At 45.8% G+C, this 24,641-nt stretch overlaps 2 protein-coding genes across 6 annotated transcripts; both read right to left on the bottom strand.

Annotated features, from left to right (window-relative positions):
• Positions 1 to 2,623: 2,623 nt before the first annotated feature.
• Positions 2,624 to 12,427, bottom strand: txlna (taxilin alpha). Of its 5 annotated transcripts, none has more exons than XM_023960262.1 (11): positions 12,300 to 12,427; positions 11,212 to 11,364; positions 10,495 to 10,749; positions 10,317 to 10,408; positions 4,947 to 5,117; positions 4,688 to 4,882; positions 4,485 to 4,604; positions 4,325 to 4,399; positions 4,161 to 4,253; positions 3,992 to 4,087; positions 2,624 to 3,883 (listed from the first exon to the last, which is right to left on the bottom strand). In XM_023960262.1, the coding sequence occupies exons 2-11, from the start codon at positions 11,357 to 11,359 to the stop codon at positions 3,587 to 3,589; spliced, it is 1,542 nt and encodes a 513-aa protein (XP_023816030.1). In that variant the 5' UTR covers positions 11,360 to 11,364; positions 12,300 to 12,427; the 3' UTR covers positions 2,624 to 3,586. The 5 variants fall into 5 exon arrangements, with proteins under 5 accessions (XP_023816030.1, XP_023816031.1, XP_023816033.1 ...); XM_023960263.1 differs by having other exon boundaries at positions 11,212 to 11,361; positions 12,300 to 12,426; XM_023960265.1 differs by lacking the exon at positions 12,300 to 12,427 and adding an exon at positions 12,250 to 12,266 and having other exon boundaries at positions 11,212 to 11,361.
• Positions 12,428 to 13,103: 676 nt separating this feature from the next.
• kpna6 (karyopherin subunit alpha 6) lies at positions 13,104 to 24,331 on the bottom strand. Its single transcript, XM_004074416.4, has 14 exons — positions 24,185 to 24,331; positions 21,782 to 21,915; positions 21,599 to 21,691; positions 21,392 to 21,491; positions 21,216 to 21,310; positions 20,965 to 21,096; positions 20,785 to 20,873; positions 20,610 to 20,709; positions 20,113 to 20,276; positions 19,962 to 20,040; positions 19,662 to 19,787; positions 18,378 to 18,505; positions 17,354 to 17,538; positions 13,104 to 16,131 (listed from the first exon to the last, which is right to left on the bottom strand). The coding sequence occupies exons 1-14, from the start codon at positions 24,186 to 24,188 to the stop codon at positions 15,944 to 15,946; spliced, it is 1,617 nt and encodes a 538-aa protein (XP_004074464.1). The 5' UTR covers positions 24,189 to 24,331; the 3' UTR covers positions 13,104 to 15,943.
• Positions 24,332 to 24,641: the final 310 nt, after the last annotated feature.

The raw sequence follows: 24,641 nt of genomic DNA, 5'->3' as shown, positions 1-24,641 counted from the left end.
AAAACCAAACACAGGGAAAATCCAGAAGAGCTTCTGTGTGAAATCTGAACCAACACTTTGATGCTTCGTGTTTTCATGACTTGTTAAAAACACAAACAGAAAAGAAATGTCACATTCTAGGCCACTTAAATGTTCAATGTTCCTCAAGAGTCACAGTGTACATTTTGAGAACAAACGTAGGCTACATTTGAATAAAATATACTAACCCTAATTTACGTTACAATTTTTTTTCCGTAAATTTACGGCTTTAAAGTGAAACCTGTTTGTGTTTGTAAACTGAATACCGTCATAGTTACCAAATTTTAAAAATACTTTTTTGCAACAGCTGCTGTTTTACGTTTTCATTTTCGTCCTTTTTGTGTGTCCAGCGTTTTCTTTGGCAATAACAGTTAAAAAGTTTTAAAAAATTGTCAATACAGTTGACATTTTTGCGTGATACAGATACTGCCATGTTGGAACCAGACATCGTCAGTAAACAGTAGGTCCAAGTCAATCTGAGTCAATGTTTCTATAGCAACCACTTAAAATTTAGCCTGTTGGAAGGCCACGCCCCTTCCACTTGAAAGCCGGCTAGACAAAAGGTCGTGTTTGGGATAAACCAGCGCCTCGCCTGGATCGTCAACGAGACCAGTCGGCTGCATGCGGGGAAAGGCGTCTGGGATGAAGGTGAACCACAGACTGTAAAAGCATTGGACGAATGGCGTTGTGACATCACCCATAGGAAAAGCCGTACCTCCGGCTCTCACGAAAGGAGGCCACATCCCTCACCATTGCTACCTGATACGAGCGCCGCCATGTTGAAACCAGTCGACAGTGGTTGGTCCGATTCTCTCCGAGTCATCGTATCTATGGCAATGGTGACAGTGGTTGCCATAGATACAATGACTCAGAGCGACTCGGACTGTCGACTGGTTACAACATAGTGGCCACTGTATCAGGTAGCAATGGTACTTCCTATTTGGGAACATGAGAAGGAAGGGGTTGAGACCATTGAGTTCTATCGCTAGAGGAGACATCACGGGGTTCCACATAGGAGGAGAGCACCGCCATCTTGGTGAGGTCAAGTCACTGCAGCACTGCATGCATGTGAACACATTTTTTGCAAAATGCCAGTTCATTGTGCGGGTTTCAACTCCCAGAATCAGAGAAATGAGTCCATGAAGGAGGAAGGCAGAACATTTCACAGGTAGGTACTATAATTTTTTTCTTTTAATGCTGCAGGGGCTTCATTAATAAAACACAGGTTTTTTTTTTAATAGTACACATGTTAACATGCATGATGCTGCAGGGCTATTATCAACATGTAGGGATGATGGATGAATAATTTACTGTCGACATAAATGTAAACTTTATTTTGTTAACCCCACATACAGGATACTAGGACTAGGCTATTATTGTTATATAGCCTGTTTTGTAATGTATGTAGCATATTTTTAAAATTATCAATAGGTATTTTAATTATCATAGTCTTATTGCATTTTCCTGTATATCCTTTTCATTGTTATTTTCAATCGTTGTGACAAATTGTTCTTTTTAACTTTTAAGCTAGTAAATTTTACCATCTGTCCGGGGAGAACGGAGGGAAAAGAGCCACCGGGCTGATTCTGGCTCATTGCGGTGATGCTTGTGCACTTTTTCTTGAGAAGTATACAAAATTCAAATAAAAGTTAACCTTTAAAGGCAACAATAAAACACAGATTATTTGTGATGCCTGTACTTATGACTTCTTTTTGTTGCATAAATGCAACAAAATAATTTCGGCCTGTCATTTAGAACCAAAATGATTATCAGTAGAAAACAAGAATTACATATTTCAAATAAAATAACTTCTAATGATAAAGTAATCTGAGTGATGTTGATTTCAATGACCATTTGTAGAAAATAAATCTTGTCAATTTTTTCATCAGTGATTCACTATTTACAGAAAGTTACATAATACGCCAGCAGTTTCTGTTTAGCATCCCTTTAAACTATAAGAAAACAGTTTCCCACAATGCATTTAGTTTTTGTAGTTATCAGGCGGGCCAGGCGATAACTTGGCGTGTTTGAGGTCACCCTGGTGCGCGGTGTATGCTGGTTAGTCTGCCTGGGTGATCTCAAACACGCCACGTCGCCACCAGTGAGGCTTCTGATTGGTCCGTTTATAGCTTCAATAACTTGCAATAAAGAAAACAAACTGGATCATTAATAAAACGTTTTAGACAAAAAGGTATCGGATCAAGAATGGGTAAGTCTGCACAATAGAATGACTGAGTAACAGCTGTTTATTTCTCCATAGACGTCTATGGGAGTTTGGCTCCCTGGAACCAGCAGGTACTTCCTGTTTGGAACGCCAGGGGCGGGGGTCACTCAGTCCAGTTCTCGTTTACAGTCAATGGGGCGGCCCCCAATGAGCTCACAGAACCCCCTCCACCAAAGACCAAAGAGTTCAAAAAACAAAACAGCAGTTGTTCAATACTTTTTTCCATTTGATAAGTTTTACTGTTTTTTTATTTTAATTTTCAGTGTTTCTTCAATTTTAAAATACATTTTTTTCGTTCATTTTCAATATTTCGTTTAAGTTTTGCATCCTTTTTGTAGAGGTGATCAAATGTTTGACATAGTGAGTAAAAGAACCCAAGAGTCTCCTCAACACATTAGAGTTTTATTCAGCAGGAAACATCCAGGAGCAGACAAAAACAGACGGGGGGAGGATCTTTGGTTCCTTCAGACCAATAAACCGGGGCACAACAGAGGAAATGAACTTTAGCTTTTGAATTTTAGTATTCATCATTTTAACAAAGAAGCAGAAAAAAGTTTAAAAAGAAAAAAGAAAGGGTTGGAGAAAAAAGTCCAAAAGAATCTGAAGTTTCTCTATTTTCCGTTCGGCTGTGAACATTTTTAAAATCATGGCAGACGCCAAACATTCCCTTAAAGTCAACAGAGATCCAACCGGGAAACAGAATTACATTCTCGTCAAAGTGCTTCAGACCGCCGCACACGACAGCAGGAAGCGAGCGTTGCATAGAAGTGCCGGAACATTCTTCTGCTAAAACCTGATCTGAGCTTCTGCGGACCAGGAGACAATCCCAGAGTCTGACTTCAGCCAGAAGCCCCGCGGCCCCCAGCAGGGGTGAAGCCCCGCGGCCCCCAGCAGGGGTGAAGCCCCAACGCCCCCCCAGCAGGGGTGAAGCCCCGCGGCCCCCAGCAGAGGTTGAGATGAGTCTGTGGGAAACGGCCTTCATCACTCCCCCTGACCCAGAACACTGCTGCCTAAAGACCAGTTAGTCTCTGTTGAGACTGGGTCTGACGCTAAACTACGTCCCACACTGCGGCTGACGCGCTGCAGGACCGCCCTTCCACGCCGCAGACTACAACATCAGAACGCGGCAGAAGTGACAACCAGCAAGAGGTGGAAATCAGATTATTGCAGGAAATGGGATTATTGCAACATTTGAAGTGCTTTGGAGAAGCGGTCTGCAGAGACGGACACCTGTTGGACCCGCCGGCCGTTCTGCTCCGTCTGTCCCGTTTCTTCCAGCGGCGTGTGAAGGAGGAGCAGCAGCTGTGGGGGGGGGGGCTGCTGCTGCTGCAGGAGCCCGAGGCTTCATTCCTGAGCCAGGGCAGCAGCGCTTGCTTCTTGGAGGGGGGCGTTGGGCTCCGGCTCACACTGGCAGGGGCGGGAGCAGGAGGCGGGCTCCAGCAGAGAGTCTGTGGGGGGTGGGGACGGGGAGTCGGTCCCCGGGTCGGCGCCTGGAGCCCCCGTGGCGCTGGATGGCTCCCCACACAGGCCCTGGACCTTCTTGTTTAGCTCGTTTCGCTCCACCTTCAGCGCTCGCCGCAGCTTCTCCAGCCGCTGGACTTTGAGCTGCAGCGCCTCGAAGTCTCGATCCCGCAGCGACTTCTGCATGCATGCACACGCACACACACACGCACACACACACACGGCATGTGTTTTGGGGGCTTTTCCAGACAGCACGTCTTCTTTGGAGAAGCACAGACAGCAGCTCACCTCCTCAGCCATCTCCAGCAGAGCCTTGTTGCTGCTCTCCCATCTGGAGCGGTACATGGCCGTCTCCTTCTCCAGCTTCTTGATCTTTTTGGTCATCTGAACACAGAAAAGTGTTGCTGGAGCAGCTTGAGCCACATTTCAAGAGTGGGCGGAGCCTCCAGGGCCTCACCTTCTCCATCTCCTGCTTGAAGGTGGTGAAGACTTCATTGCTCTTGGACAGCGTGGTCTGAAACTCCTCAAACTTCTCCGTGTACAGCGACAGCTGAGAAGAGAAAGAAAAGATTCAGGGAAAGCAGAGAAGACACGGAGCTGAGGGGGGAGAAGGAGGACAACCTGCTGCTTGAGGTGAACCTCCTGCTGTTTCATCAGCTCACACATCCTCTGGGACTCGATGGCTTCCTTCAGCAGCTGTCCGGGGAAAAACCAAATAACATTTGTGTCCCAGGACCCCGTGAACAGCACTCTGGGGTGTTTGGGTAAAAAACATCCTTACGAAGTCCTTCTCCCTCTCGTGCCGCTCCTCAGACTCCTTCAGCAGCTCCTGCGCCTGGTGCAGCTTTGCGTCCACCAGCTGCTGCTGCAGGTCTTTGTGCTTCACCACTTTGTCTATGTGCTGGTTGGGGGAGGGCACAGTTGGAAATGAAGCCTCCCTGACTGACAGCAGACTGAACCCCGCGGGGCAGGACCAGGACTTACCTCTTCCCTCAGCTTGTACTGCTCGTAGAGTTTCTTGAGCTTCTCGGCCAGCTCTGCGTTCTCCTGCCGCAGGCTGGCGTTTCTCTCGTTGTGCTGCTCCATCTGAGCCTGGATGTCGTTCAGCGTCACCTGGAAATGAGACGTCACCTCCTTCCTCTTCTCCTCCTCCAGCCGGGTTCTCTGTATGCCCTCTTCCTGCAGAGACAGTCACTGTTCCAGCTGGCTGCTCAGCAGCATCACAGCGCTGTGGGCTCCTCACCTTCAGGGTGCGGTTGTGTCTCTGCAGCTCCCGGCACAGGCTCTCCAGCTTGCTGCGGGCCAGGATGGCCTTGCTGTGCTCGTTCCTCAGGTTGTCCTTGTCCTGGACCAGCTGGCTCTGCTTCTTCTGCAGGACTCGCATCTGTTTTTGGGTGTTCCGGTGTTCTTCCAGCTGGAAAACAGACAGGTTTCGGTCATCACACGGACTGTTCCACTGTGCTGGAAAGACCGACATTTTGGAACTGAGGCGACTTCAGGCCATGATGCTGACAGACTAGAAAAAACCACACCGTATCATCATGACCATAAGGCACACTTAAAAGTCTTATATTTTCTCCAAAATGTACGGAGCGCCCTATGGTGCGGTGCGTCTCATGTGTTGTTGTGTGACTTTGGTAAAGAGGACGTAGGAGAGGACAGCATGACAACGGTGAGGAAAGAAGTGAGGACGTGAAAGAAGACACCCCCCAAATAGTACTAAAGTGCAGGTATGTGCACTAAGCAGAACAACATTGTTTGGAAAGCCTGAATATGCTGCACAGAGACACAATAATGAAGCACAGTTAAACTGCAAGCTATCAGCTACACAGAGGAACATGGGAATCGAGCAGCTGCAGAGAATTTAAGATGAATGAATCCATGGTTCACAAGTGGAGGAAGCTGGAAAACAAACTCCAACAATCAAGATGACACAGCTGAGTTTCCGTGGAAACAAGGCGTGGCGGCCCAAGTTGGAAGAGTGACTGGAGCGATGGACTAAGTGTCTCTACAGTCACCATTCCACTGAAGGCAGAGATGAAAATTGAACATTTTCATGGAGGCCCATCGTGGTGCTTTCGTTTTATGAAACGCCGTCATCTTTCCATCAGGGCAACGACTACAGTGGGGCAGTAGTGAATAACAATGAAAAGCTGTTCATCTTCTGCTCCTATTGCAGCGAAAAGATCACCGACAAACACATCCAGCCACATGGACGAGGTGCCGCTCACTTTTGACTTCCCGGTGAGTCACACTGTCCAATGGTGGACACAGTTTTACTGAGACTGGGAGGCAGCGCCGGGCGAGTTACGCCACAGTTTGTGAATGGATTGTAGATTCTTGGGCTAACATGTCTGCTTGCACTGTTCTTTGAGGTTTCACAAAGCCGGCATCATTGATGAAGAGCCACATGGCAACGAGACGGACTCTGACGATGACCAAAGGGAACCTGGTGTGTTTGTTAGAAACTTAGCCCAGATGTTCATTTCAGAGACTTTAATGGATTTTTGGATGCTGATTGATGACGGAAAACATAAAAAATCACAACCAACTCAGTTTTGCTCCTTTTTTAAACACACACTAGCATGCATGTTTTACCGGTTTGTGTTAACATGCTCACGCCTTAAAACCTGGTGCGTCTTTTGTATGTGTCAAATACAGAAGAAGCACCTATACAGGAAACTGTGCCCTATTGTCGTAAAAACACAGTACTTCCTGTTTGAAGCAGGATTAAAAACAAAAAGAACGAGTCACTTTAGCCTCTAGGACTTGGTAAACACATCAGCGTCTTTTCACACTTCTCCATGTAGCGATTAGACAATCACTTTAGTTGGTATCTCCTCCCACACGCGGCTGCGTATCAAGCTTTAAAGAACACAATATCTAAGAGGCGGGGCGTTGCACTCCCCCAACCAAAGGTTAGATGACAGAGTCCGGTCCAATAAGCGTCTCTGCCGTTCACGGAGCTTCAGTACATAGAACTCCAACAGCCACACGGCCTATATATATTATAAATATATATTCATGAGGGGAAAAAAACTGCTGAACCGACCCTAAAACCGCCCAAATTATGCAAACCCCCCCAAAGTCATTTTTGCCCGCAAATTTAGAACCAAAACCGCCCAATCTGGCAACACTGCTGCTAGCTTCTCTTGTAGAAAAATCATGCTCCCTCCACAGCTCACTGTGACGTTACTTTCTGTTAGTGGAAATTTCAGACTACAAGCACTTCCATTGCTGCTTTATTTCCGTTGTGAGTTAAAGTGTTGTGAGATAAGTTAATGTGTTGTGTTGTGAGTGAAGGTGCTGTGTTGTGAGTTAATGTGTTGTTTTGTGAGTTAAAGTGTTATGTTGTGAGTTAATGTGTTGTTTTGTGAGTTAATGTGTTGTGTTGTGAGTTAAAGTGTTATGTTGTGAGTTAATGTGTTGTGAGTGAAGGTGCTGTGTTGTGAGTTAATGTGTTGTTTTGTGAGTTAATGTGTTGTGAGTTAATGTATTGTTTTGTAAGTTAATGTGTTGTGTTGTGAGTTAAAGTGTTGTGAGTTAAAGTGTTGTGTTGTGAGTTAAGGTGTTGTGAGTTAAGGTGTTGTGTTGTGAGTTAAAGTGTTTTGTTGTGAGTTAAGGTGTTGTGAGTTAAGGTGTTGTGAGTTAAGGTGTTGTGTTGTGAGTTAGGGTGTTGTGTTGTAAGTTAATGTGTGGTGAGTTAAAGTGTTGTGTTGTGAGTTAGGGTGTTGTGTTGTGAGTTAAGGTGTTGTGTTGTGAGTTAAAGTGTTGTGTTGTGAGTTAATGTGTTGTGAGTTAAGGTGTTGTGTTGTGAGTTAAGGTGTTGTGAGTTAAGGTGTTGTGTTGTGAGTTAAAGTGTTGTGTTGTGAGTTAAAGTGTTGTGTTGTGAGTTAAAGTGTTGTGTTGTGAGTTAAGGTGTTGTGTTGTGAGTTAAGGTGTTATGTTGTGAGTTAATGTGTTGTGTTGTGAGTTAAGGTGTTGTGTTGTAAGTTAAGGTGTTGTGAGTTAAGGTGTTGTGTTGTGAGTTAAAGTGTTGTGTTGTGAGTTAAAGTGTTGTGTTGTGAGTTCATGTGTTGTGTTGTGAGTTAATGTGTTGTGAGTTAAGGTGTTGTGTTGTGAGTTAAAGTGTTGTGTTGTGAGTTAATGTGTTGTGTTGTGAGTTAATGTGTTGTGTTGTGAGTTAATGTGTTGTGTTGTGAGTTAAGGTGTTGTGTTGTGAGTTAATGTGTTGTGTTGTGAGTTAATGTGTTGTTTTGTGAGTTAATGTGTTGTGTTGTGAGTTAAAGTGTTATGTTGTGAGTTAATGTGTTGTTTTGTGAGTTAATGTGTTGTGTTGTGAGTTAGTGTTATGTTGTGAGTTAATGTGTTGTGAGTGAAGGTGCTGTGTTGTGAGTTAATGTGTTGTTTTGTGAGTTAATGTGTTGTGAGTTAATGTGTTGTTTTGTAAGTTAATGTGTTGTGTTGTGAGTTAAAGTGTTCTGAGTTAAAGTGTTGTGAGTTAAGGTGTTGTGTTGTGAGTTAAAGTGTTTTGTTGTGAGTTAAGGTGTTGTGTTGTGAGTTAGGGTGTTGTGTTGTGAGTTAATGTGTTGTGAGTTAAAGTGTTGTGTTGTGAGTTAGGGTGTTGTGTTGTGAGTTAAGGTGTTGTGTTGTGAGTTAAAGTGTTGTGTTGTGAGTTAATGTGTTGTGAGTTAAGGTGTTGTGTTGTGAGTTAAGGTGTTGTGAGTTAAGGTGTTGTGTTGTGAGTTAAAGTGTTGTGTTGTGAGTTAAAGTGTTGTGTTGTGAGTTAAAGTGTTGTGTTGTGAGTTAAGGTGTTGTGAGTTAAAGTGTTATGTTGTGAGTTAATGTGTTGTGTTGTGAGTTAAGGTGTTGTGTTGTAAGTTAAGGTGTTGTGAGTTAAGGTGTTGTGTTGTGAGTTAAAGTGTTGTGTTGTGAGTTAAAGTGTTGTGTTGTGAGTTCATGTGTTGTGTTGTGAGTTAATGTGTTGTGAGTTAAGGTGTTGTGTTGTGAGTTAAAGTGTTGTGTTGTGAGTTAATGTGTTGTGTTGTGAGTTAATGTGTTGTGTTGTGAGTTAATGTGTTGTGTTGTGAGTTAATGTGTTGTGTTGTGAGTTAAGGTGTTGCGTTGTGAGTTAATGTGTTGTGTTGTGAGTTAATGTGTTGTGTTGTGAGTTAATGTGTTGTGAGTTAAGGTGTTGTGTTGTGAGTTAAAGTGTTGTGTTGTGAGTTAATGTGTTGTGTTGTGAGTTAATGTGTTGTGTTGTGAGTTAAGGTGTTGTGTTGTGAGTTAAGGTGTTGTGTTGTGAGTTAATGTGTTGTGTTGTGAGTTAATGTGTTGTGTTGTGAGTTAAGGTGTTGTGTTGTGACCCTTCTGGGCCACCGTACTAATTGCACCGACGGGTTGGCGTCCCTTAGGGAAAAACGCTAACTGCCTCCGTGTGATGTTGGAATGATGGGAAAAAATAACTGTCCCACTTGGAAAACACACATTCTGGAAAACAAGGAATCTCCAGACGCGGCATGAGCAGAACAACTGTCTGCACCTGAACAAAGGTTTGAAGGGAGAATAAAACATTCAACAACAGTCCAACGTCGTGGACCGGCCTCTACCAGCTGCGTCTCCAGGCTCTGCCAAAAGACTACGGATGCACATTTTGGATCAAATCTTTCTTATTGGCGTTCCTAAGATATCTCCTTATCAAAGTCTGGTATGTTTGACTCTGAGCTGCTCTGATGGGGGGCGTGGCCACCAGACTCAAAGATTCTCTAGATGGGGTTTTTGGCAGAAGTCCTCAAAACAAAACCAAAAAATGGGAGGGGCAGGGGGCATTACATGTAAACTGCTGTGATGACGAGAATTGTGAAGCACGCTCCACACAGCTTATCCAAGCTCCCGTTGTGAAGTGGAACAGTCGCAACGGATGAAGCTTTAGAAGCAGCCGCGGGTTTGATTCCGGCAGCCGTGGGTTTGATTCCGGCAGCCGCGGGTTTGATTCCGGCAGCCGTGGGTTTGATTCCAGCAGCCGCGGGTTTGATTCCGGCAGCCGCGGGTTTGATTCCGGCAGCCGCGGGTTTGATTCCGGCAGCCGCGGGTTTGATTCCGGCAGCCGCGGGTTTGATTCCGGCAGCCGCGGGTTTGATTCCGGCAGCCGCGGGTTTGATTCCGGCAGCCGCGGGTTTGATTCCGGCAGCCGCGGGTTTGATTCCGGCAGCCGCGGGTTTGATTCCGGCAGCCGCGGGTTTGATTCCGGCAGCCGCGGGTTTGATTCCGGCAGCCGCGGGTTTGATTCCGGCAGCCGCGGGTTTGATTCCGGCAGCCGCGGGTTTGATTCCGGCAGCCGCGGGTTTGATTCCGGCAGCCGCGGGTTTGATTCCGGCAGCCGCGGGTTTGATTCCGGCAGCCGTGGGTTTGATTCCAGCAGCCGCGGGTTTGATTCCAGCAGCCGCGGGTTTGATTCCAGCAGCGGCGGGTTTGATTCCAGCAGCCGTGGGTTTGATTCCAACAGCCGTGGGTTTGATTCCAACAGCCGTGGGTTTGATTCCGGCAGCCGTGGGTTTGATTCCAGCAGCCGCGGGTTTGTTTGGGGTCACATAGATCTGGAGAAGCGGCTTACCAGTTCAGCGTACTTCTTGCAGAGGCCGGTGAGCTTCTCCTCCGGAGTGCTGAGGGTGTTCAGCGTCTGCATCAGAAGGGTGATCTCCTTCCCTTTAGAAGAAAACCAGAAGTAGCGTCAGAGCCATCTTTAGAAGAACAGAACTGTTTGAAAACAGACAACGTCATCTTGTCCTCACCCAAACCTTTGACTTTTTTTTTCTCCTGAGTCTTCTTCTGCTCCTTCTCTGACTTGTGACCGCCGTTGACTTTGCTGTCCTCAGACTTCTCGTGTTCCTTCTCACAGTTCAGCCCGTTCAGCACCAGGCTGTGCGACTGGCCATTGAGCAAGGCACCAGCGTCTTCTGACTCCCGGCAGTAGGTGCTGAGGATGTCCTCCAGCTGCCGGCTCAGCTCGTCTGCCATATCGGACTGAGACATGGCAGCCTCTGCGTCTGAACACATTTCAGATCATTTCTCTTTTTGAAGTTCTTACAGAAATGTTGTGATGGACATACAGGTGTAACGATAATTGTCCTGATTCTGATTATTCCAACCAATGATCATGTGTTTTAGTGTGACATCATCAGGTTGATCTGTCAGTGCTGAGACGGGTATCTGAGACTTTGATCAGGCAGCAGCATGAGACTACATTCATGACCACTGCACGGCGGCATCTGCACAGCTGCGTCTGCACAGCAGCAACTGCACCGGGGCGACTGCACAATGGCGTCTGCACAGCAGCAACTGCATCGGGTCGACTGCACAGCTGCGTCTGCACCGCGGCACCTGCACCACGGCGCCTTTCTCTGATAACCTCCAAACTTCAGCCTCCCAGGAGAACACAGTCTTACTCAGTGAATGCTCAGCGTGGATAACTCTTCATCAAATGCTCTTCCTCGCAGGGCACCGCTTACCTCCTCCCCCTTGGCTTTGTGGTGGGGTATCAGTCTCAGGACTCGTTGAGGCCGGACTGCCTTTAGCAGCTGCCTCCGGATCTGCAGGTGGGGGTGCAGCTGCCTCAAAGGCCGGGCTGGCAGACTCCTCCGTGTCTTCTTTCTTCATGTCTGCTGAAAGATTGAAGAGGACAAAGATGGCTGGTGAGGGGCGGTGAGATGCAGGAAATCACAGTTTTAGCATAAACCTAAACATTCACGTCGTCGTTTCCCATAACTGGACTTTAAACCTGTTTTTGTGTCATGAAGACGGAACTCAAATCAACAACCTTCTTTTACTGAGAACCACATCTGCAGATCAGACAGCAGTTCAGCCAGGCACTCATGATGGGGGGGTCAGGTAAACGTCCAGAGGCAGCGTGCTGGATTCAAACCCACAACCAGGTGTCACTGCTGACCGCTGATTCCAAATGAGGCTTTGATTATACAGATTCCAGTTTCCACAATGCTTTTCTAAAACCAAAACTGACTGTCCACGGCACAGGGAACATCGCCAGCGTACGTCACTACGTGTCCAGTGTTGTTAGATCCTTTCTTTGTTCTCCATGGATTTGGTTCTGACACACGGCCATGTTCACTAAAGTTCCGCAGAATCTGCAGCTGGACTCAAGAAAAGCAGATTAAAAGTCCAAATTCATTTGAGTTTAAACTCGCTGTAAACACACGCGCGCTCTTTGGCTCACCTTAACCCCACCACCCCACTGCGCCTGCGCACAAAGGTTCGGCAGATTAACAAAGTGTACAAATTGTCATTTGGGGAAAACATGAATGTTCTGGTTTTTTGGTTGTGAAACTGAAATCTTACGCAGCGACAGCTTCGTATGACACCGATTTCCTGAGAGGATCTCTCCAGTTTTAGGCTAAATTAGCATATTTAGCTGCTACATGATGTTTCTAAACGAACATGATGATCTGATGATGACTCTGGGCTGGCGTCGTTAGTTAATATACCTGTCCGCCTTAGCCCGGTAGCGACATGGCCGTAGACAGACAGATTACCTGTATATAGGTTTCTACCACACGCCGGTAGGTAATGCCGAGGTGCCTACCTGAAGACTGCGGGAAGAAACTGTTTATATGTCTCAGAATTTCAGGTTTCGATCTCAGCGTGAGACTGAAGCTAACTTCCGCTCATAACTTTAGATTCTTCTTCTCCGCGTCAGATTCATGTCGCTGTTGCAGTTTGGCGCCACCTGCTGGATGAAGGAAGGAAGTGCAGGAATAATGAAACAAAGCCTCAAACCTCAGACGTTGAACAATCTACAACTATTTGTTAAAACATAAACTCAGTTATGAGATGGAAGCATTTCTAATCAAATGTATTCACAAATTAAACTAACTTTAAGTGATGCATAAAATTCACCCCCAAGAGTGAGCACATTTTAAATGTATATTTTTTCAACTATTTCCGCGTTTAAATAATGTACTTTTTTGTAAAACTGAATTTTGGAAATATTTAAACAAATAAACCAGAGGAAAAATCCAAAGTATACATTTTTAAATCATGTTTACCTGTAAATAATCAAATTAGATTTATATTTTCATATAGAAAAGGGGCAGGCTTTTTCATAGCTGCGTTGTCTTTTTTCTGAATTATAAACTAAATAAAGCAGTAGTTTGACAGAAGAACTCCTTTTGTCCAATCAGGACAGACAGAAGTGAGCTTGTTGAGGCTTCCTGAGTGTTTCTGTAGACCCGTCAGAATCTGAAGATGATCCTAAGTGTGGAATGAACTTTCATCCAGACGCCTCCTCCACAGACTACAGGGTAAAAATAAAGGCGTAATAAATCCTGAACCGTATTTAGGTTCAAAGGGAACAGACTTACACGACTGAGAAATGAAACCAACCAGCTTGAAAGGGTTGCAACATAACTTTATTTGTTTTGTACAGTATTTTCTCGGAACATTTTAAATTCCATATATTTTCTTTACATTTTACAGCATGTTGCAGTTTCCTGTTTGTGTGTTCATGTTTGTGTGTCGTGTTCAGCTGAAGTGTGTTAGTCTCTCATTCTTACAGTCGGTAAAGTCGAGTCGGGTCACAGTATAAGATGGGTAATTTAGAGCAAATGGAAAAAAAAACATGAACTATATATTATATATAAACAAGAAAAGAGAAAATAAATATGAGTCAAAGACAGCCGACCAGAGCAGAGAATCCACCGGGACCGGTCCGTTTGTCAAAGTATCTTACAAACAGCACTGTAAACATTTGCAGCATAGACATCACTTGACTGAGCCAAGCATGGCTTTAGATTTTCAAAAGGACACCAACAGAGTGGAGGACGGAAGACAATGAGATCATTTTGAGATTTGTGTTCGCTCCCCTTCAGGGGTCCTTGCCGCTGGACTGGAACGGCCCGGTTCCTCACAGAACCGCTCTGAACCTGATCGGGAGAAGCAGGGAAGGCTTCCTCACCTCCAATTCTTTAGTCGAGTCCTGAAGAGGATTTTCTCCACTTCCCAGAAGTGATTAGAATTATGTGTGAATTCTTGTCAATGTATCAGAACATACATATAGTTTCCAAGATAATGCTCTTTAATGTAAATCACTGCATCCTTTCCCAGATTTGAACTTTGAAAATGTCTAGAGCGGAGGACCGATAACCTGATTGGAGAAGGATTCTTACAGAACATTCAGCACATTTTCAAACTTGAATCTGAGACAAAGCTGTTCTCTGAAGGAAGGGGCGGGGCTATGCAAATGAGGCTCCGTAGAGCAGCTGAAGGGGGCTTACAGGGTTGAACACGACCCCAACAACCCCCCCCCATAACAAAAAAAGCACACTTTGATGCCAAACCTTTGCAGTGAATGATGAACGTTTACATGAACACCCAGAGAGCCCCCCCCCCCCCCCCCAGGCCACGCGTCCCAGAGAGCCATGGCAACTCATGTAACTTTAGAGAGAAGCAAAATAGAGCAGCAATGTTTTGCACAACGTGTGTGCTCATTCAAGTAAATAAAGATATAAAGAATCTATAGAAACATAAGAACCTCCAGTCTTTGTTGGTCGGATTGGCACTTTAGTGAGCAGGAGTGCATTTCTGGTTTGCAGAGAAACATTTCTTCCCGGCTGACGCAGCGATTCAATCTGGCATCTTCAGCCCGAGTGCAGGATTGGCCGTGACGTCAGAGACTCGGGTCTCAAACGCTGCAGGTCTGGGTTCTGGTTTGGGCGGGTCCGCGGGGAGCCGCCGCGTTCTGTGGACAACAGTGCATGCAGCGCCTTCCTCCATCCAGGAACCTTTAGTGGAAGTCCTCATAAACGGTCAACAACGGCTTTTCCTTCATTGTAAAGGTTCTGAATGTGAAGGCAGAGCTGCTCGAGTCATCAACAGAACCGGGCTCCCAGACCCACGTTAGTCTCGGTGGAGTCCGTTGGCCTCACAGCACCTGTCAGTCAAACATCCCAGGTCTGCTCCGCCCACTCAGCACCGCCCTGACACCAGCCCCCATCAAATGCAGCCGGGTCAGGATCTGCGGTGCCGAGTCCATCCAGCTAAAGTCCTGTGGCTGGAAGCAAAAACCAAACAGAAGTTTCCTGTGACTGAACTCTGCTCCTCCTTTTAGAGTCAAACTAAACTAAGAGCTGCATCGTCATCATAACAAAAATTAAACTTAGTCTTCACTTTGTGCTCAAACAAAGGAAAAACCTCCTTTTTTTTCTGTTAAGCACTTTCATTCAGGAGCTGCTTTGCTTCCAGCCACTCGTTTGTGAGCTTTGTGTACAGTGTCTGCTGGTGTTGTGTGCACGTGTGCATGAAGTGTGCGCAGTCAGAAACAATGCAAATACATCCAAGTTCAAATACCAACCCATGTTTGAATGTTGTTGCAGTTAGGCTCATCACTAGTCTGACCCCTGCCCCCCCAGCCTCGAGGGGCTCACAGACCTATTTACACCCAAACGTCAGAAAAAGCGCCGGTCCCCCACGTTAGCCACTCTGCCCCCTCACACCGCCCCCATCATTTACAGCATGGGGGGTGGGGCATCAGACCACCTATACGTTGACAAATGAATAAGTAGATCCGGTCTGCTGCCCCCCACCACCTCCAAAACCCCAAATACCCTTTGTTACACCATCAGGCCACTCAAAACGTCAGATGTTAGGAACACAGCACACCACAAACATGGATTAAACTAGCCCCCCCTCAGCTCTCCTAAATTAAGATTGTTTTCTAACCCAGCTTGCCCAGCTTCAGGGCAGAGAAACCAGCACTTTCAACAAAAAACATCAGGAAGGGGCAGACGAGGGGGGGGTCATTTAAAGGAGAAACTCGACTTTGTTTTCCTCTACAGCAGTCAGACTGATACCATGAGCTGCTGGGCGTTCTTCACCTGCACCACACAGAACAGAATGAGCTGAAGCTGACGGAGAACCCGCGTTCCTGCTGGACAACTACACACTACCGGCTGCTCTACAACACCACAACCACGCCCTCCCCACCACTCAGGGACACGTCTGCTCTGTGGGACGTCCGTCTGCTGCACAGACAGGAGGAGGAGGAGCCAAACGGATCCACGGCTCTGAACGGATCCACAGTTCTGGGTGTCTTTTGACGGGCAGGTGTGTGTGTGAGTGTGTGTGTGAAGATCATAAAGGGGGTGGTACTCGGGCTTCGCTGGGTTCTCCACCATAAGAAAAGGTAGAGAGGGAATGAAGTGGTGCACTTCTGAGGACAGGCCCGCTGACCTATAACTGGAAGCCCTCCATGGGAGCCTCCTGCTGGGGGAAGAGGAACTGCTGGTTGGCCTGGTCCACCTGGGGGGCCAGACTGCTGTCCTCGTCCTCCACGCCGAAATAATGCTCGATGAGGTCAAAGGCCTTCTGGTAGATCTCCTGGTTGTCGTGGCTTTGGAGAAACTCAATCTTATCAAGTCCTGAAAAACAAAGTTTGCATCGACTTTAGTTTCACCAGAATTAAAGTCAACTCTCCTCGTTTGTCCGGCTGATGAGCGGTGATGACATTCAGACAACAACACAAAAGCTAATTGAGATGCTTTAAATGCAGAAAGTGTTCTGCTGCGGGTCAGAAACGGCCCTTTGGACTGAGGAGGACGGTGAAATGTGGTAAATCCATGTGCTGCAGCAAAACCATGGTGTTCCACAGCGCCGTCTCTCCATCTGCAGCTGTTATGCAGCATACGGCCTGTTCTTCTGATCCGACTCGGTTAGACCCACTGGGTGTCATTTGAGCAGCCCTGTTTTTTATCAGCGGTGCTCAAAACGTCACAGTGCTGCAGCAGCTTTACAAAAGGCCTTCCTGCATTTCTAAAGGGTCCTCGTCTGCTTACGAGCTGGTTCTGATGCTTCTGGGGTGAGCTACTCGTTCTCGGACAAAGACCCGAACACGTTTACCTTCGCCTGCATCCACTCCCGTCTTTACAGAATGAAGGTAAACTTGAGAAAAAAACTTCTGCTTTCCTCAAACTGTCAGTCATTCTCTTCAGGTTGATGTAACTTACAGTAAAACCTTGAGTAAGCTCATAACTGAATGTTAAGCCCTCCATTATTTGAAGGACAAAGACAAAACTACCGTAATTTCCGGATTATAAGTCACAACTTTTGTCACACACTTTCAACCCTGAGGCTTATTCAATGAAGCAGCTAATTTATGCATTTTTCCCCCTTTTTTTATTGCATTTTTTTCTAACGGCCACTAGGGGCGCTGGAGCACAAAGGGTAATAGTGAGACAGGGGAACACGGTATATGTGTGAGGAAGACGCAAGTTTAATGTAAATTCCTGTTTTGTGAATGAATAGCAGGAACAGACTCATCATGGAAAATGCAAGAAGAAATGCAGATGACACAGCAAGAGCTCTCCCCTCCTTTCACAGGCGGTGTGGTTTCAGCACATACACATCCTCATTCTACAACACATGTTTCAATGTGGGCACATGCGGGATATAGACAGGTGCATGTACAAACTGTGCTATCCTTTAAAAATGAAATGGGTGCAGCTTGTAATCAGGTGTGCTCTATAGTCCAGAAATGACGGTACACATCTGGAGAATCCTTTCTGAGGTTTTAAGGTTCAGTAATGAGAAAAGTGGACTTCATTGTGATATTCTGAGCGATTCGGATGTGTCTGCCTGTCGTACCATAGGCCTCTTCAATGAGGCTGCAGTAAGGATTGGTGCCTGTGCCGCTGTTCTCCTGCTTGGCTTCCTGCTCGCCCAGCCTCAGGATGTTTTCCAGGCCGTTCAGAGCGACCTGAACGATCTTTGAGTCCATCACAGTCAGAAGGTCGCACAGCGGTTTGATGCAGCCCAGGTTGACCAGGTACCTGGAGACAAACAGGAGTGAGGAGTTCTGCACTCTGCAGCTTTCAATTCATCTTTTTGCTTTCAGAGCAAGAATTTAATGTAAGAAATACCAGAAAAGAAATGATCCTCTGAAAAGACTACACATCACCTGAGAATAAACAGTTATTTTTAAGAACTAGACTTTTCAAATGGTAATTCTTTGCCTAATATTTCGCTAAAATCGGTGGAGAACTGATCATTTTTTTAACGTCTTCAGTTTTGACTTGAAGGCCTGCAGTTTTTCTATCATACTTCCTGTTCTGAATCACTGTAGTGATTATAACGAGACTTTGGGAAAAGATCTGCAGTCATTTTTACAACATTTCCACACAGATGTTTGACAAAGATCAAGCACTTCAAGACATTGAAAGCAAACATGTCTTTTTTTCCAAGTCAATCCTTTAGATCACACATATGAAACTCAAGGCCCGGGGGCCAAATCTGGCCCTCCGTGTCATTTTATGTGGCCCCCGAGAGCATGAAGGTTTTTAATTTATGAAAATAAAAACTGGTGTGTATTTGTTCATAATTGGGGAATCAGACTTGAAATATCAGATTGGGAAACTCTACATTAGGACTTAAACACTGTCCATATAACCTAACCTGACAGAATCAATGAGTTATTTCACATTAAGGAGTAGTTACATTTATTTTTCATTACATTTAGTAACATCTATAAATTATTTCTGGCCCTTTGAGGACAGACACTATGCTGATGTGGCCCTCAGTGAAAATGAGTTTGACCCCCCTGTCTTATGGTTTGAAAGCTGCCAATCCTCTGAACCTGTTTGGATCTTTTTGTCTGTCTGTCTGCTCTGACCTGATCTGCTCTGGTGTCCCTCCAGACGTAGCGTTGGTGATGGCCCAGGCTGCCTCTTTCCTGGTCCTGAACTCAGCTTTCTGCAGAATCCCGATGAGGACTGGAAAGATGTTAGCATCGATGACGGCCTGTCAAAGCAAAGCAGCTGGTCAACAGGGCTGTGGGATAAGTCTAATGTATCCATTAATTGGAGTTTGTTGTTTTAGACGATTGATTTTTGGGGGAAATTGGGATTTAACTTTCCCAGCGCTCTACTTTCTTGGGCTTCCGTTGTTCAGAGTAACGTCAGCCCGTTCGTCTCTGAGGAGGAACTGGTTGCAGACAAGATGGCAGCAGGACATCATTAGCCTAAAAAAAAACCCTGCAGCTCTCAGGGTCGCCAGTTAAATGAGTGTTTTTGGACCAAAAACAAAGTATTTTCCAACCGAAATTGGAGGATGGGGTGGGAGGCTAGCGATGTCGGGGTGTCATGCTGTCTGCAAACAGGTCCTCTTGCCGTCTCTCACAACAACTCAGAAATGAACGCAGGCTGTGGAAGCCTGAACACTCTGACGCAAAGCAAAGCATGTCTGTTGTTCCATGGTCCGGGTGAATTCTGGATTCTGATTGGCTGCTGGGTGTGCATTGAAAAGTAGTGATCCGCAGTGATAATGTCCACCTAAAAAGAAGTTCCAGTCACATAGTTCAAATGTTCTGTATCACTGTGCTGGCCTCTTTAAAACAACCTTTATCTTCATCATCTGGACAAAAACAAACACTTTACTGCTGAACTTTCTGAACTGATGCTTTATGTAGCCGGTCGGGACCATCAGCATAAATATTACTTTCCTTGCTGCAGCACCGAGGTCTGCATTGTCACGTTACCGTGACGTCACTGTTGTAGTTGCTAAAAGTGGGAAGACGACCCATTTGTTGAGTGTGAGAAGCGTTTCTCTGTGTGAGACGCTCAAACATCTACAAACATTTGTACAGCTGAACTTTGGGTTTGAGCATATTTACAAAGGAGAAGTTCAAATGAAATAGTTTTTGTTAAACATATTCTGTCATTTATCATATTTGCTACAGAAACTAAAAGGAGGGAGAAAAAAAAATCAATAAAAATCCAAAGTCTTATTTGGAATGACAGAAGCAGAGATTGAATTTTTTGGCCATAACGCCCAGCTCTACTAGTGAACAATCTTTACCCAAACCCTTTCATGGATGGTAGGAAGCGGAGACTGAGGCTTCAGAACATGTGAGTGATGACATGACAGGAAGCTTTTTGATGGTGTTGAGTCTGATGACCTGTATCTGTGCTCGGTTTCCTGCTGTGATGTTGGAGATGGTCCAGCAGGCCTCTTTGCGGATGGACTCTTTAGCGCTGCTGAGAAGATGCAGCAGGCAGGGAAGGGCGGAGCAGTTCAGCACCACCTGAAACAGTGAAGGACCAGGAGAAGCTTTCACTCTCTTCCTTCATGCTAACAGCATGTTAGATGCTCTGCATTTTTGAGCGTTTGCTGTTTTTCTATCAGAGGGAGTCCATGCAACCCCAGGCTCTACGGTTTCACAGCTTCTGAGCTAGCTTGATCGACGCTGCACACTCGCCTGTGTTTGAATGTCGTCTCCCGTGACGATGTTTCCAACTGCTCTCAAAGCAGGGGAGGCCACCTTATAGTCTGTGTGCCTGCAGAGGACACGCCCGTTAGCCTCAAATGTAAGGGGTTGTTATGAGAAAAAGACACACAGCCAAACTTACATCAGCAGCTCCACAAGACGTCTGCAAACGCCAGAGTCGATGACGGCCTGGATCTTGTCGTTGGGTCCATCCGAGAGGTAAGACAGAGCCCAGCAGGCGTCTGCCAGCAAGTCCGGGTCACTGCTAAATAAGAGCCGGGACAACACCGGCAGACAGGGGGACACCTAAACAACAAAGACATGTCACAGACCAGCAGCCCCAAGAGGAGGTCCTCAACTCTAATAACCTCACTTTTCTCAGAAAAAGCTATATTGACTGATCAAATAAAATGATTTTTTTATTCTTCAGACTAAAACTGCTGTCACTCAGTTCTTAATAAGAGCTCCACATAAAAGTTGCTCCTTTGAATCCTAAATAGAAACAGGGTATTTTGGTGCTGCAGTTCCATTTAGCTCATGTCTGATTTTACTTCACAGCCCTGAACCACAGAGCCCCACCCCCCACCCCCATCTAGAAAGCCACCGTCATGTCTTCCAGCACAAACCTCACAGGGTTACCTTTTCAAAAGCAGGTGGAGGGTTTTTCCCTCTACAGAGATTAGACAGAGCCCACACTGCATTCCTGGTCATGGTCAACCTGGTGGATTTGGTCAGAAGCCTGACAGAACAGAAGATGTCAGAGCAGAAAGCGCTTGGATGAGCAGAACCTCTTCAAAGATGAGGATAAACTCACGTCAGCAGTGGTGGAAGGATGTTACAGTTCAGTACAAAGTCCCGGCACACTGCACTGTCTCCTGCAATGTTACCTAAAGCCCACACAGCCTGAAGAAACCACGAATGTGATCAATGGCATGCTGGGATTCCTGCAGGCAGGATTACATGAAGAAATCTACTAGAAATGATGGAGTGTTACTTGTTCTTGGACATCCTCATAGTCAGAGTTAAGTAGTTCTATGAAGATTGGCACGGCTCCAGCCTCGATGACCGTTTTTGTCTGCAGGGACGTTCCTGATGCTATGTTAGTTAGCGCCCAGGCAGCTTCAAACTGCAACCACAAAGACACTGGATGTGAGAACTTTTCCACGTCCAGGAACACCGAGCCCCAAAGAGGAAGAGCTTTGAGCAGCAGCCCGGACGCTGCGTGTGTGATGTGCATGAGCTGACCTGGAGTGTGCAGTTGGTGGTCATCTTCAGGAACTCCACAAACCTCTCCACCACCCCAGCAGTATTGATGACCTCATCAATGGGAGGGTTAGGCTCTGATGACAGCAGGGGAGAAAGTGAGTCTGTGGACCCTCTCCAGGCGGTTAACTCTCCTCACATAAAGACTCCTCGCGTACCTTTGGAAAGTAGCTTTCTGAACTTCTGTGTCGTGGCGAGCTGAAGCTCTGGGTCCTCTGAAAAAAGCATCTCCACCATGTCTCTGGTGATGACTCCTTCCTGCATGTCAACACAAACCACAGCATGGAAATCAAGCCCAGAATCCAGAGCTACACTACACCCCTGAACTTTGACCCTCAAATACCACCAGGGACACAGCCACTTACTGTAACTGGGGAGCTCACAGAGGGGTCCACCAGAGGACTCTCAAACATGGCTTCCTCTTCATTGAGAACATCCACGTTCCTCCGCTTGAAGAGCTGCAATTACAATACTGTCAGAGCCACTGCAAAGCCCAGTCTTCCTGGTTCAGGATGAGGAGACGTGACAGGAGGACTCAGATGAAATACCTGCTGTTCTCGTTTCTGCTTCCTGAGTTGGATGCCCTCTTCCTCTCTTCTGCGCCTCATCTCCTCTGGATTCAGTGCTTTGTTCTTGTAGCGGTTCATCCTGTAGTTATCCTTGGCCGGACTGGCTGATGGCTCTGAAAGAAAAGAATCCAAATAATAAACTAAACAGAGAAATGCATCTTTATTTCTGATAGTGAGGGCATTAATAAGCATGTGACAGGTAAAGCTCGGCCTTCAGTTCTCATCACTTCTCTAATAATAGGTCAAGAAGAAGATGTGACATGCAAGCCGACTAAATATAAAGAGCCTTGCATAAATGAGCAAGGCCCATTTTAAGCCGACAGCCTTAAAATACACCCCCACAGGCAAACACAGCCACACTTTTCATCAACAACCAGCCTGAACTAATGTAGTTGGCAGAAACTAATGCTGTAATTCTCAGCTTTTGTTTAGTCACCCACTAGAGCAGGGCAACAGGCATGTCCCCAAGTCACACAGGGGAGCAAGGGCAGCAGACAAATCTGCCAGCACCACAGACCGGTGCCAGTCCTCTGGGCCAAGAGCTCTTCAGTGAAAGCAAAGGGAGATTTTAAAGCTAAATACAGAAAAAGACACGTAAAAAAAGGAGTTTGAATAATGGGTATGTGGGGTAAAGGAAGCTGCTCTAGTGTCTTCAGGGCTGAGTAGGTCAAATGAAAATTAAAAATAAAAACAGTGGACTACTAACACCCCAAACAGAATATTGGTTGTTATGACTACAGGTTTGTTTCTGCCAGTTAGAATAGCTGTTAAATTAAAACTCAGGTAAAAAGGACTTATATTAGTGTAAAAACGTTTTCTAAATGACTACAACAAAGCAGCTCTCCAGTTAGCCATACCCCCCCCCCCCCCCCCCCATACTTCAGTGACTGTTCTCATTCTCAGGTGGCGTTGTCTTGAAATTGAGTCATAGCAACTGGACTTAAAATCTTCTTCCTTGAAGCATTTTGCCATTTGGCCAAGAAGAGTTTCAGTCCAGCAGCTTGAAGACGGCTCTCCAGTCAAAAGCCCAGCCAGGATAGGTCTCAACTTTCAGCCCAGTGGATTATCTCAAACTTTATGAACAGAGACGGTCTATTTAAAAATACAAAATATCCTTTAACATTTCAGTCACATGTTGGTTAGAAGAGGGAGAACAAATAAAGAATAACTCCAACTACACAGCCACAGTAAGCAAGCCTGCAATGTCCAACCTATGTAAAATATAAATGTGCTGAGGCTTCATAACAACCATTGTGCAGCTGCAGAAAGACCAGCAGCTAATTATGCTCTAAAATGATGGAATGGTGCTTCTGCTTTTGCACCAGCAGTTTGGAAATGATCCACCTGGAACTGCGACTGACTGAAGAGTTACAGCCTACTAGAGCTGTTATGAATCAGTAGAAAGGCAATAGAAACACTTGAACAACCTTTAAACATTATGACGTACTGATTGGACGTAAGAGTTTCTATAGCTCTTTGTGTTATATTTTTATATAAAAAGTGCTTTATAAATAAAGTTTGATATGATTAAAGCCTCAAAATATTTTTGTGGTAAAGATCGCTGGTGATGCCCGTCACTGCATACACTGACATGGCAAAGAGCAGCAGAGGTAATAAGTGTCTAGATACCAGAGTTATTGTAAAAATGTTTGGAATATATGAAACAGGAGACGCGATGGATAAGCAGAGCCTACCACGTGACGCGCAGTGTTCCCAGTGTTTAGACGCTGCTAACGTTTGGCGTGAAGCTGAAAACCAACCCGACATTAAGCGTTGGGTTCCACTGCAACTTCCAGGACTACTGAAGTCAATTCTTTAATAATTACTATGGCTTTCCTCCGGAGCACTAGCTACTTCCTAGCTCTGATCTAAACGAATTAGCCAACAACAACACATCGCCGTTCCACCTGCTTTCAGTGTGAAACACGGACATCCACCACCTGCGCGTGTAACTTTAAAGACGACGATAGTTTGACATGACAGCTACCTCTGCCCCAAACTGTGGGCGACTTCACCCTCACGACGGACGACGACACACCGCGGAGTTCATCATCATGATGACCAACTCTTTTCGACTTACTGCCCGCACGCTGCTCGGTTTTCAGGATAAACGCTCATTTACAATCGTTAAAGGTCGTCTTACCAACTAACTCCACGTTGTTCTAAAAGGAGTCGAATACAAAAACAAAAACGAATCTACCTAAAGGAAACACATATAAAAAGCAAACTGCGTACAGGCGCTAAGCTAAAGCTACACCGCTAGGAGGAAACTAGCTAAACAACAGTAACAGTAAAGATTCATCAACAATGCTTTAGGCAACACGGAACAGCAGTTAACAGCCTCAAAACACAATGAGAGGGTATTTTAGTTAAACAACTTACCCATCGTGTTTGGTGGGGTTTGAATGTCTCAAACTGTGACGAAGAAAATAAAGTTTAAATCGTTCCACACTGCTAGCTTTCCAGAATTTGCTCCGGTAAGCAATATGTCTGCCAGAGCCGGAAACGGTCAAAAAGAACTCCAACTTCCGTCCACCAGAGGGCGCTGCGGCCCCGCGGATCCACTTCGGGCTTTTTTGAGCTTCCCGGTGTAGCCAGTTCTGGCAGTTTCCCGCCCAATTGGGCGATTTTGATTCTAATTTTGAGGTAAAGACTGATTTGGGTGGGTGGACATAATAGTTTGGGTTCGGTTTGGCGCATTGGCTGTAGATAGAAGTGATAGAAGTGAGTGCCCTTCTCTATCTTTGTCAATGAGGTCAAACAATACATAAACAAATTAAAACATTCTGACAATAAGAAAGCAACTAAAAAACTTGATCTGTGTGTCAGTTTCAATGTA

Source organism: Oryzias latipes, chromosome 11 (assembly GCF_002234675.1).
Source record: "Oryzias latipes chromosome 11, ASM223467v1".
Classification (NCBI taxonomy): Eukaryota; Metazoa; Chordata; class Actinopteri; order Beloniformes; family Adrianichthyidae; genus Oryzias; species Oryzias latipes.
Note: the sequence above shows the minus strand (reverse complement) of the source record. Positions and strands in the feature narration are given on the sequence as shown.